Here is a 12,826-nt window from a genome sequence, read left to right as displayed (position 1 = left end):
CACTCAGGGCTTTACATGAGGAGTCCAAAGATCCATGATGGCACAAAATACCTAGAAACAAATTGAGGAACTGGGAAAGGATGTGAAGTGTGTGGAGGTTTTCCCCAGTGAGAGAGCAGGTTGTCCTTGTCGAAATAACAGTGCTGTATGGGTTATGAACTGTTTAGTTCTCCAAGGCAGTGTCCTTGGTTATCTGAGTTTTGATATGACATTAGTATCTGATTGATATTAAAGTGTGATTCTTTCTAAAGTAGTTATATACAGTAGTTTGAAGAGGAGTTGGACGTGGAGGAGGAAGCCAGACATGGTGGAGCTCGACCCATGGAACAGACTTTTTTTTAAGTATATTTTTTGGGCTTTTAATGCCTTTAATTGATAGCACAGTTGAGAGAGAGACAGGAAATGGGGAGGCAGAGAAGGGGGATGACATGCAGGAAAGGGCTGCCTGATGCGGGATTCGGACCGGGGCCACTTGCAGTGAGGACTATACAGTAGCCTCAACATGGGGTGGCAGCTCTACCAAGTGAGCTAAACGCCGCCCCTCCACGGAACAGACTTGATGGGAATATGAGGAGGCACAAGGGGTGTGAGGAATGAGACTTCATATTGGTGCTAAGCATGCCAAATCCCCCTGCATCATGGGATATGCTAAAAAAAAAAGTTGTAACTATACAATTTTAAAAAAGGCTGGAGTCGTGTGTGTCAGTCAATAAATGTTGTCATTGTCATCTTTTGTCATCAAAAGTAATTTGTCAATGTTTGTTTTGTTGTTGTTTACAAAAGAACAACTGTACAGATGTTGAGGTGTCACTAAAGCAAAATATAATGGAGCCAATTGTACTGGTACACCTGAAAATGACGGCCAGCACAAAGACCTCTTTCTCTCAAGATTTTGGTGCCAAAATGGCTTTTTGGACAAAACTAACCTATATTCAACAGCCAATTTCTCAAGACTGGAACAAGTTAGAAACTCACAGTACTCTTTTGCTGGAAAGTATAGACTCTCTTCTCATTTGATGGGTTGGATGTGTGTATGTGTATGGCAAGCTGGAGGTAGCTGCTGTAAAAATGGCTGGCAGGGAAAGAGTTAAGTGGCATGACCTGAAAACACTCTTCGACTGTAGCACATCTAGTGAATATCCACAAATCAGTAAACAGTTGCAGCAATGTCATTTACACAGCAAGATTAATCTTAAGTCAGACCAAAACAGATGCTTCGTTTGCAATACCTCTGGTCTCCCTCAGCCACAACTCCCACCTCCATCCCAGCATGTTCCCAGCAAGGTGCAGCACAACTGAATAGAATTACTCTCTACACACAAGGGCCAACAAAAAGATCTGGCCTTAGCCATTAACCCAAACAAGCATTGGCATGATATTCTAACCAGACAGGCTTTGATTTAGCCTATCCTAGCCTATTATCTAGTGATAACAACATTTGCCAAATAAGTTCTAGTTCGTTTAGACAGACATATTGTATCATTATATGGCCATCAAGTTACTTAAACATGGCAAAGTCAGGCTGGAACCCTCCATCAGCTCTTGATAAAGCCAGACCAGTCCTGGCTCAGCTGTTCGGAAAGGATATTCAACCTTGGTCTTACCCTCTGGGACCAGCCAAAGCAGTAACACTGATGGAGCTGGTAACTTTATTGATGTTTTAACAATCTGCTGTCCAATAGGGTTTCAAAGTCCATGGCCAGTCTGGTTGTGCTCTGGTAATATCTTTCTCCTTATTTAGGGTATTTTAGTATGAAAAAAGTGTTGTTTCTCTCATGGAGGAAACTCTGGAAGGTCTTTCATCTGAACGCTGTATACTGCACTGTGTCATCTCACATGTGGGCGATGACTGTGTTTACAAATGCGGGGAGAACCAACAGTTTAAAGAGGGAAACATACACACAGCCAGACCAACTCCCATAACAAAGAACAAAGAAGCTCAGATTACAGCACATACTGATGGTGTGTAGCATCCTTACACAGAAGTTGTTTGCTGCTTTATTATCAGATTAAAATCTCATCTACAGAAAATATCTTTAATATTTATTTTATTTTATAAGTGTGAGACTGTACTACGTATCAGTGGGTAATTAGTAAGACTTGTTTTGTTTTGTTTTTTTCATATTTAAAATGCCATGCGGTGCTCATAGCTAAGGGCACACAGATGTTGGAGCTGATAAGTCAAGTTTGGCGCTGAGCTTATTATGAATGAATGAGTGAATAAAATATATGTGGTCCTGCTGACGTAAAGAGCGGAAACCGTGTGCATGTGAATACAGCTGCAAGCTTAGAGGATGTCCCAAAGATGATGTCAGAGCTAATGGAATGGATGACTTCATTTGAAATAGTCTCATGCCTACGGATGGATCGGTGGGTGGGTGGGTTGGATGGATGGATGGATGGATGGATGGGTGGATGGGTGGATGGGTGGATCAAAGGTGTGTATCTCATGCTGCAGAAGAACCTCCACTGACTTCAGGACAAAAATGTTCAAAGGAGCAAAAGAATCCAGCTTGTTGTTATCTTGGCAAAAATGTCAAGATAACAACAAAGCTAAAGACAGTACTTATTGAGTACAACATATCCCATGCAAGTCTGTGATGTTAATAATAATTAAAACAAAAATGTAATTGTGTAATTTAAAAATGTATAATTTCTTAATTTGTATGCATGTTGTCCCGTTTTAATATCACCCGCCCAAACCTGAGTTATTTTCACAAGCCAAAAAAGGTTGGGAACCACTGCACTACAGGCTTACATACTGAATATTTACTCAATATTAAATAACATATTTAAAACTTAGGATCTATATGTATGTGTATACATTGTAAATTATGTATACATATGAAAAACAATTTGGTCATACCAATTCAATTTCTATTCTTAGATTATAAACCACATAAGTCCTTTTTTTCAGGGACATTGTCTGCATTTAATGTGAGACACATCAGATTTTTTTATATATGCAAAACTAAAAGGCTTTATTCTAAATGCAACCATGACACCAAAAAAGCAACCATGACTATATTTCACATGTCATGCTCTACCTGAGGAAATTGAATTTGCTCACTACTCATGTCGTCAGCTCAGTTGCCATCACGTGATCAAAGAACACTGGTCTCATGAAAACATGTAGTTGTATGTGAAGTTGAAAATACTTTAAATGGAGATTCTTTAGTGTGATTCTCTCAGGAAGGGAAACAAAGTAGCGAACAGTAACAAAGGAAAGCCTGCCATGACTCCAGTAACAGCAGACTTCACATCAGTTCACAGCAGCATGTCGAAGTGTACTTGGACTCCTGAGCTTCACAGTAATCACTGTAATTAATACTGTCCGAGGATTCTGAGCTGAAACTTGTAGTGCTCATTCCTTTCACACAGACACACACATATGCACACACTCATTCCCACATCAGTCTTGTCCAGCTCATCACCGCCATGATTAAAGCACAGCCACTGACGTGAATGGGAAATAGATTTTAAAACAATGCCTGCTAATGGAAGCTGAGAGCAAGAATGATTAATGGATGATTGTTTAATTGATTAATATCCAGCCTCAGAGGGTTTACAGTAAGGGAGACTTCATTTCACGTTCTGCTGGTTTGCAGACATTAACACCCCTACAGCTGATATTTCCTGCACCTCAGTTGCTACCTTGCTTCATGTGAACCTCATGATGCAGACGGGTTGTATTTTGATGAGCATCTCCATCTGTGCAGTTAAAACAGGATTCAAACATTCACCTTTCAACTACTTTATTATGAGAGTCCATACTTTCAGACATTTGGCAGTTTTCTTAACCCCTTGATAGAGGCGGTCTTGTATTGAAAATGATTAGAATACATTTAGTTTCTTGCATTGAGAGCTTTTCTTTCTCTACTTATGCTGCAGAGAAGGGACTGCAGATTGCTATTTTTCATCAAGAACAAAAGGGGCGGTTTAAACCTCAAGAATTTCACATTCAATGATTCAATGCATACAGAGCAGGTGGCAGATAAGTCAGCATTTTCCTCTATCGCATCACTGTCAACATCCAGCACCACGGCACACATTCATGAGATGTTAAGCTCGCCGTATCAGTTACATACAAGGACAGTTAATCCCCAGGTGCCCGGGAGTTGTGTTGATGACTAAATTTTCTAATCTGTGTTTTAGCGGCAACATTTCTATTTGCATTAAACATCTCTTCTCGTCTCTTCTCCTCAGGTTGGAGGACATACCATGCTACCTATCCGCTGGATGCCCCCCGAGAGCATCATGTACAGGAAATTCTCCACGGAAAGCGACGTCTGGAGCTTTGGCGTCATCCTGTGGGAGATCTTTACCTATGGGAAGCAGCCTTGGTTTCAGCTGGGTAACAATGAGGTACAAAGAGCCTGAAGCTTGTAGATAAACCTCCACAAGATATACGTATATTGGCAAAGATTGCGCTGCAGGCCCCTGTGTATACATTGAAAATTGCAGGTTTTCCAGCAGCAAATGTTGAAATCTACTTATCCATTCTGAAACGTGGAGTAAAGGTGTTGTTGCAAACACATAAAAACAGTATACTCAATTGATCGAGTGCTGTTAAAGAGGAAATAGGTAGGATGGTCTTGAATAGATTGGCCTTCCCTCACTGAGCATTTCGAGCGAGGAAATACTCAGAGGGAAAGCATGAGCTCTCCAATACTAGATTTAAATAAACATTACCATTTTGGATCTTAATCTACTACCTCATGTTGTTTCCCTTCTCTTTCTGAGACTCACGCTGGCCCAACGAGGTGATAAATTGATGCTGCTTTGCCACCAGACAAGATGCTGCATTACATAACACCCATGATTGGTTTGTTTTTTCATTGGAGCCTCTGCTTTGAATCAATAAAATTCAATTAGGATTACTCTTGTAAAGCGAGCATATTGAGAAAATTAAATTGACCTAAAAGAATAACCTGGCGTGTTGTGTGTACAGCACTTGTAAATATTTCAATTGAAACATCAATATGTTCTTGGGCTTGACATTTTTCTATGTATTTTTATTCAATTTCATTTCTAAGGAGTTTTGAGACACTCTAAATGAAACACTCAGCTGATTAAAGTACATTACCACAACCTTAAATGTATTGCGATGAGTAGGCTACAGTACCTTGTCATAGCTCAAAGTCTTCAGATGGTGTTAGATTATAATATTGTACTTATTATTCAGTTATTCATATTCATCGATGATGTTACACACTCTGGCCCGAACATTCTGCGCAATACACACCCATTATAATCTCAAAATTACTCCAAAAATGATAATGGTCATTGAACAGTGACTGATAAAAAAACTGTAATACCTATCAAAACGTGGATTAATACACCTATATACACAACACTACATTTTAAAGTTTAAATGGAGTCTCTAGGTCAAAGTATGCCGGAGCAGTAGACAGCAGTAGGCAGTAGAAAAAGTCCAATGATTTGTTTGTTTTTTTAACTCCTCCCATTCATTCTCTATGAGAACTTTTTCGCAGTTTTTTGCGACTTATAACAATAGTGCCTTGGTGCGTTTGCCCCAGGGCCCTAATTATTACCTGGGTGATACAGTATACTGTAGGAATCAGGAGCCATGATGTCCACCAGGCTCCACACCCACCACACTCCTGCGTGATGGAGCTTCACAACTCCTGTTTACAAGTGTTCAACCCAACAAAACCTTACTTTATTTTACAGGAGGTTTCCAAAGATATAAATATGTGTGAATTGTGGTAAAAGATTTATAAAATGATTTATTAGACATGGAGAACACAACTGTGCACCCATAAAAAGGTGGACTATGGGTTTGGATAGATCAGAGACATAACACTGAATATTCACGAGACAGTGTAAGACAGGTTAAACAAGATGATGTAAACAACCTTAAAGCCATTCAAATCAAACAAGTCGCATTAACTACATATTGTAAGTACACATTCTGATATACTACAGTGTTTTAATGGTGTATGTGTCTCCCCCTCTCCTGTTTGACACTGCTGCCTACTGACTTCCTAGTCACAGCAACTCCCAGTCCAGTCTGTGATTTGGGCCTGCAGCTGAGTATCTTATCTGCTGCTTATCTGTCCATCTGAGGGGCTTGTTAATTTAAGGGGGCTGCAGTCAAGCTTTGTACTATGATCATAGGTTCCAGCTGCGATCACAGAACCAGGGTGGCTAATCACAACCTTGTTTTCGCTCTCCCTTGGCTATTAGCTAAAGGAAGGATATCTGCAGATACTATATTGCTTCTACAAAGGATTTACATGACACACTGGTATTCCTTATTATGTTCCCTCTAGCATCAGCACTTTTGGTCTGAGACTCATCCTCGATGGCCAAAGCCAAATATAATCTGCTGGACTGTCAAACATAAACAGTGTGTATCTTACATTCACCTTTGCACCTGTAAAAATGCCTCAAAGTTTATTCAGCAGTCATATTAGTTTGTGAAGTGCTGGTTTGTAGTGTCTCCACAGTAAGCAGAAGTCACACAGCTGGGGACAAAATCAAACCAGAAGTAAAACCATATTGACTACAAATGAGGAACTAAGTTCCTGATCATCTGTTTGGGGTCCTGGAGTCCCAGGCCCTCTGGAAAAGCAGAAGTATGGACATTAAAGAGGTCTACTGCAGGAAATAGTGTTGATCCCATCTGTAAATACCAAGGATTTTCAATAACTCTTTAGCTGTGATATGTGCTTTGTTTTTTGGTGCTTACACTACTGTTTATGTAGTACTATTGGTGGTAACAGAAGGTTTGAGTAGTGAAGCAGTGTCACTTTTTAATACAAATATTGTTTCTCTCAAAACAAGCATATTTGCTCATTTATAGTCTAAGTCTAAGTTGGTTTAAAAGGGGGGGGGGGGGGTAAAGACAATGTCAACAAAAGACAACAATACATCAGGGAGTATGGAACCATTTTGACAACAACATGAAACTCTGTAAAATGTGCTGCTAATATAATCATAGGAAATGTTCATTATTTGTGTTAATCTCAACCCCAAACCTGATGCCATATTTTAATTTGATGACTGACTGGAAATGGTACTGTAGGTAGAGGACGTAATTATAATATTGCGGTTCAGTAAGTCTGTAATAGGAAGTGCAGGAAAATAAATTGCCACTGTAATCTATAACCACAACCTTGTCTCTTGGTAAATTGCGAAATTATCACAGAAGTTTCCACAGGTTACAAAAACAGCTCTGCATTAAAAGACCTGGATTCTCTGTCATTCGTGATCATTCATGAACATTTTTAACTTTTAAGCAGTGTTTAAACTGCTGCTGTTGCTGTTACCACTGCAGCCATTATTACTGGTTGATTGTAATGTACTGTATGTGGGAATTTGTGCAAAGAGGCTCCATATGCCTTTTCAGGAGCTGAGGCTCTGTCATCGCAGTCTCAAGGCAGCCTGTCTGCCAGGTCTGCTGTCCTTTGGTGAGACGATATGACAAACTGAAAATAACAATAGAACAAAAAGAGTAGACTTTCGCTCAGTAAACAGATGTAACAGGTGGAACAACAGATCATGGTTTTCCCATGGGTTTGCTTTAATATTTTGGATTGTTTCACTTTGGTTGACACACTTGCATGGAAAAAAAACAACAGTAAAATTATATTTATTTAGACACAGGTTTTTAGGTTTGTCATACACTCTTTCACAAAAAATAGGCTTCAGATAGCAGCAGAAGGTGAAATGTTTTGTTCTGGCACCATGGAGTTGTGCTGTCTTGCTTGTGAAAGCATTAAATTACATGACAGTGTATATGTTGCTGTTTTTTTTCCTTTGCAGCTGTGTTTTTAATTATTCTGCACCTTTAAAGAAGAAAAAGAAAAGAACGACATATCCGAGCTACCAGTGTAACTAAACCTTAAAGGGATACTTCAGCTTTTTTGAAGTGGGGTTGTATGAGCTACAAATGCCCATTAATTACACTACATGCAGTAGAGAGGTCTCTGCTCCCCCCCCCACTGAGAAACACCGGCGCATCGCGCTGCACCGAGACACAGGCAATACGCTGAATGAGGGACAATTAATCAGTGTATTTTCGCTGCCTATGAGAAGTCCCGTGTCGCGGCACGCTGTATCACTCCACTGTTCACCTGTTTGGATCAGCAGTGTGAAGAGGCAGAGTGATACAGCGCACCGCAGAGCCTGCTGGTGTGGAGGAGTACCAAGGAGTACTGAGTGAGTTAGTTGGTTCCAGATAAAAAAACTTTTTTCTAACCAGCTTATGCATTGTAAATTTTGACTGAAGATCGTACTCTTGAACTGGTTGTACGATTTTGAGACGGGACTTCTCGTAGGCGGCGAAAATACACTGATTAATTGTCCCTTATTCAACAGTGTATTGCCTGTGTCTCGGTGCAGCACGATGCACCGGTGTTTCTCAGTCGGGGGAGCAGAGACCTTTCTACTACATTTAGTGTACTTAATGAGCATTTGTAGCTCATACAACCCCACTTCAAAAAAGGTGAACTATCCCTTTAAGTGGTGACAGTGATAACTGAAGAAAAAAAAAAACACACACTTTTTTGATCCAATTTTTTTTATTGCATCCATAAAGTTTGCACACAGATATGCCAACATCCTTTCTTAGTTAGTTAGAGTTACAGTGGCCTGGAATTGACGCAAATAATCAGTGAGGCATCTGGCTTAGTGGTGCACAGGTCCAACAAAGAAATTATCAATCACCTTAGAAGGTGCATCACAAACCTCCGCTCTTTTTGTGTAATTGTTACTTTGTGCTGTGGGAAAGAAAACAAAATCCCTTTTCCCATTAATATGGCACAGATTTAAGACCTAATGCATTTGGTTTATTTCTTTCATCTCGGTTTCATTAGTTCAAAGCTCAAAGGACAGTCTGCTCAGTGTCACTGGTTTCTCATTATGAGCAAACCGAAGCAATCAGTCAATGAAAATCGTCTGTCTCACTCCACTGCCCCTCTCTCCTCTGCAGGTTATTGAGTGCATAACCCAGGGTCGGGTTCTGGAGAGACCACGGATTTGTCCTAAGGAGGTCTATGACATCATGCTGGGCTGCTGGCAGAGGGAACCACAGCAGCGACTGAACATTAAGGACATTCAGAAGGTCCTCTTTGCCATGGGAAAAGCCACACCGGTCTACCTGGACATCCTGGGCTAGCAGCAGCCCGTTGGATGGCCCATTCCTCGCCAGACAGACAGATCGACAGAGACATACAGACAGACCGACCCACATGAATCCAGGAATAACCAAACCAACCTGCTCCACTGTCGAAAAACACCTACAAATGTTTGGGAAGGACTTAAGTGCCTGCAACACTTTTGGATATAGTGGATAAAACGTATTCAAAAAAACACGCACTTTTACATTTTGTTTACTTGCGTATAAGATGTACAGGTTTGAAGACTTTTTTTTCCCTCAAAAAAAAAAAAAAACTGCAAAAATACACAAAAACGGAGACAAAAACGGAAGTAATGTGGACTGGCAATTGGAAAATGGCCATAGCTTGATTATATAATAGAGAGAACACGTCAGAGTTCAAATCTATCCTGGGTTTGGTTTTATGAATATATATAGAAATATTACATATATTTTATATTTATTTCTTTTTGTCAAGGTGTTGGAGGGTCTGCCATGTGTTGTTGCCAGGTTCGGCCCTGTCCGAAGACATCACCGACAAACTATTGGCAGGGACTTGACGAAGGAAGCCTTACTTGCACTCTGATTGGCCGGCACTCAGCTTTTAATGGGAATTCTGCTTCTGTGGAATTAACACTGGATGGTTGAAAAGAAGAAAAAAAACAACAACAACAAAGGAGCGCTCCGAAGAGAACCTACCCAATCAGACAACTGACAAATCTATTTTAATTTAAAGATAATGTACATATTGTAAAATTCTATGTGTCAAAATTATGTTAACTTATTTTTTTGGATGTTATTTTGGTTCCTTTTCTGACTGTGATCTGGGTGGCTAAACTTTAAAGCTATGGTATTTGTTTTCATCCTAATCTAGAGGAGATCTCTCTTGGGAATTACCTGTATCAGTGCTGGTAAGTTTTATGTATTGAAGGTGAACAGCAGTGAATACAGCTTGAAAAGCCCACTGACACTGACACTCACAAACTTTGGAGAACGGGGGACTTTGAGCCATGGTTCAATACAACACGTTTCCAAAGAGGTGATGAAGCCTCACATTCACGTTCCTGTTCATTTGCTTTTTATGGTGAGAGCAATGTGTTGATGAGTAAAATATTACACCACACCCCTCAGACACATACTCACGCTTTGAAATACTGTTCTGTCATTTTCAGACTTTTTGGTGTAAAACGGCTTTTCCACTCTTAAGAAAACGTTTTTGTATCTGAGAGTATACATCATTTGTTAGGCACGCGAGTTTGGCCAACACACACACACACACAGGCTAAGAAAAACTGTTACAAGGAAATGGTTCGACCTTCTCGGAAAATGCACTTATTTAGTTTCTGAGAATTAGATGCCACTCTCATGATCTGTCAGCTATGACGCTACTGTCAGAAGACAGATAGCTTAGCTTAGCTCAGCTGAGCTTTGTGTAAACGTTGAGAGTAAATGAGTTCTGTCATCCCTAAAATCACATTTTCAATAAGTTTATATTATATGTTTTTAATATATTCTCAGTGAAATAGTTTTGAGGGCTTGAGTGAGATCAAGACTTCTGAGCTCAGAAAAGATCATTCAACTTCACATTTGTTGTGAATTATAAATCAAATAACAAAAAAAAAAACTGTATTTTTGCTTTGAATATCTTCCATTAACAAACAACATGGCTCAACAGGAGAGTCCATGCTGGGAGTCACAGAACCAGCAGCGCAGGACAGACGCCAACGCTGTTGTGTTTCAGGTAACACATCCGATTCTGATGTTCAATCACACAGGGCAGGATAAAGCTGTGATTGATTTAGTGTAAACAAGTGAAGGCGGCTTAATGACGGGTTTTTTCTCGAATGCAACGTAGCAGCATCTTTGTATGAAAGTGGCTCTTGTTTACACTTGTTTCCTCAGCTAAGCTAAGCAGCTGGTGGAGCTTCATATTTACCCTGTGGGCATGAGAGTGGTGCCGCTCTGCTCATCTAACTCTTGACAAGAGAGCAAATAATTGTATTTTCCATCACGTTGAAGGATTGCTTTAAAGTATTCTAGGAGGATACCATCAGCGTCCTGCCACTTCACAAGCCATGAAAAGAATCGCAATGGCTTCCTCCCTTACATTTCATTTGGCAAAACAAAATAAAAACAATTCTTTGTTATTCTGATTTCTGTTTCATTAACTGTATTTGACTCACAGTCACTCTTTTCCTCCTCGCACTCGTGGCCTTTGCATGTTTAGCGATGCCGAGGTTCTACAGCAAAGAGGAGCCACTGAAGAAGGTAGAAAACTAGTGTTCATTCATGGACGGTTCGTCATAAGTAATAATCACTGACATGGATCAGCTAATTGTGTGGTACGCGTTCCATAATTTTGGTAATTAAAGTATTTACTGAGCTGAAAAACATGAAGAGTTTTATTCCAAAATGCGACCAAAAAGCATGACCCCCACCCTGCCCAGACTAAAGCTTCACAGCAGAAAAAAAAGAAACTAGAACCAAAAGATATTACAAGAATCATTTGTAATAAAGTCCTCAGTTGACAAAATGAGTTAATTTCTACAGAGGAGGGGGGGTCCTGTAGATTTCTGCGACATGAATTAAAAACCTCAGGCAACAATTTCATTTTGTGTTTTATCTGGATACGTAACGTTTTGGAGTGGAACTCTTCACATCTTTTTCTTATTATCTTGACATGAATTCTCACAGCATCACTGTGTTGTCTCTGTTCCCCTTGGGACTATGTAAATCATTAATGAGCATTCGGTTATTTCAAGTGTTTTATATGAAAGGCAGGATCAAATCCAATGAGTTACCCAAAGCATTCAGTTTTTGTGTATTCTCTTGTGGTAAAGATAAACGCTTAAAGACATTATGACAGACTGTGAGCATTTGCAGGGTATTGTAATCCTTTCATGGTGAGTTGAATATTGTTTTAAAAAGTTTTCTTTCCTTTTTTTTCTTTTCTTGGATGAACTAACTGATCACTTTTTGAAGCAAAGTTGCAAAGTATTGAAGCAAAGTATTACCATGTACACATGTTACAGAATATAAAAATGTGGTATAACAACTGCAGTATATAAAATACTGGTATTCCATGATAGATCTTTGTATTAATGTGACTCTCTTAAGAAAATGTCTTCAAACAATCAGATGATCTCCTTTTCCATTTTGTCCTGTCTTATAAAGATGAGTGAATTTGACTAAATCTTGTCTTCATCTAAATCTCTTAGAGAGCTGAACAGCATTGTGTTCACTGTGCACCTGTGTTATCTGCTTTTCATCTCTCCACTCCTGAAGTGGTAGTAGCATGTCTTTTCTTCACTGGCTACAGATCAGTGGCTGTGGAGTTTGTTCAGATTTAGTGTTTGTCTACTTAAGCCGGAGTTTAAAAGACTATATTCTTTGTGTTTGTGTCTGTGCCCAGTCAGTGTGTCCTATAATAACTGTGCTTGGCCAATTTGGGAACACAGAGGCTGTAGAAATATGGACAGAATCAACTGTCTTTTTCCATCTCTGCTGCATATTACAGATAAACATCCATAAACCAGCTTTGACATTATGAAAAAAAAAACAGTCCCTATAGCTTTAGGTTGCAGTTCATTTACGTCAGTGCAGCCATGATTACGGAGCAAACAGGAGCAAATGTGTGTGTGTGTGTGTGTGGGGGGGGGGGGGGGGGTAAAGTCACAGCCCACAGTTACTTTGACTCACTGA

At 39.8% G+C, this 12,826-nt stretch overlaps 1 protein-coding gene across 3 annotated transcripts in view; it reads left to right on the top strand.

Annotated features, from left to right (window-relative positions):
• ntrk3b (neurotrophic tyrosine kinase, receptor, type 3b) overlaps positions 1-12,235 on the top strand; it is a 176,157-nt gene extending 163,922 nt beyond the window's left edge. For 2 of the 3 annotated variants that reach the window (XM_085766841.1, XM_085766860.1), the window contains exons 15-16: positions 4,207-4,365; positions 8,960-12,235. In XM_085766841.1, the coding sequence (XP_085622967.1) occupies positions 4,207-4,365; positions 8,960-9,145 (345 nt within the window). In that variant the 3' untranslated portion in view covers positions 9,146-12,235. The remainder of the gene's footprint in view (positions 1-4,206; positions 4,366-8,959) is intronic. The other variant, XM_085766851.1, reaches the window with a different exon arrangement.
• Positions 12,236-12,826: the final 591 nt, after the last annotated feature.

This window comes from Trachurus japonicus, chromosome 3 (genome assembly GCF_045865225.1).
Source record: "Trachurus japonicus isolate A0001 chromosome 3, Traja_1.0".
Classification (NCBI taxonomy): Eukaryota; Metazoa; Chordata; class Actinopteri; order Carangiformes; family Carangidae; genus Trachurus; species Trachurus japonicus.
The sequence above is the reverse complement of the archived record's forward strand: the minus strand, read 5'-3'. Positions and strand labels throughout refer to the sequence as shown.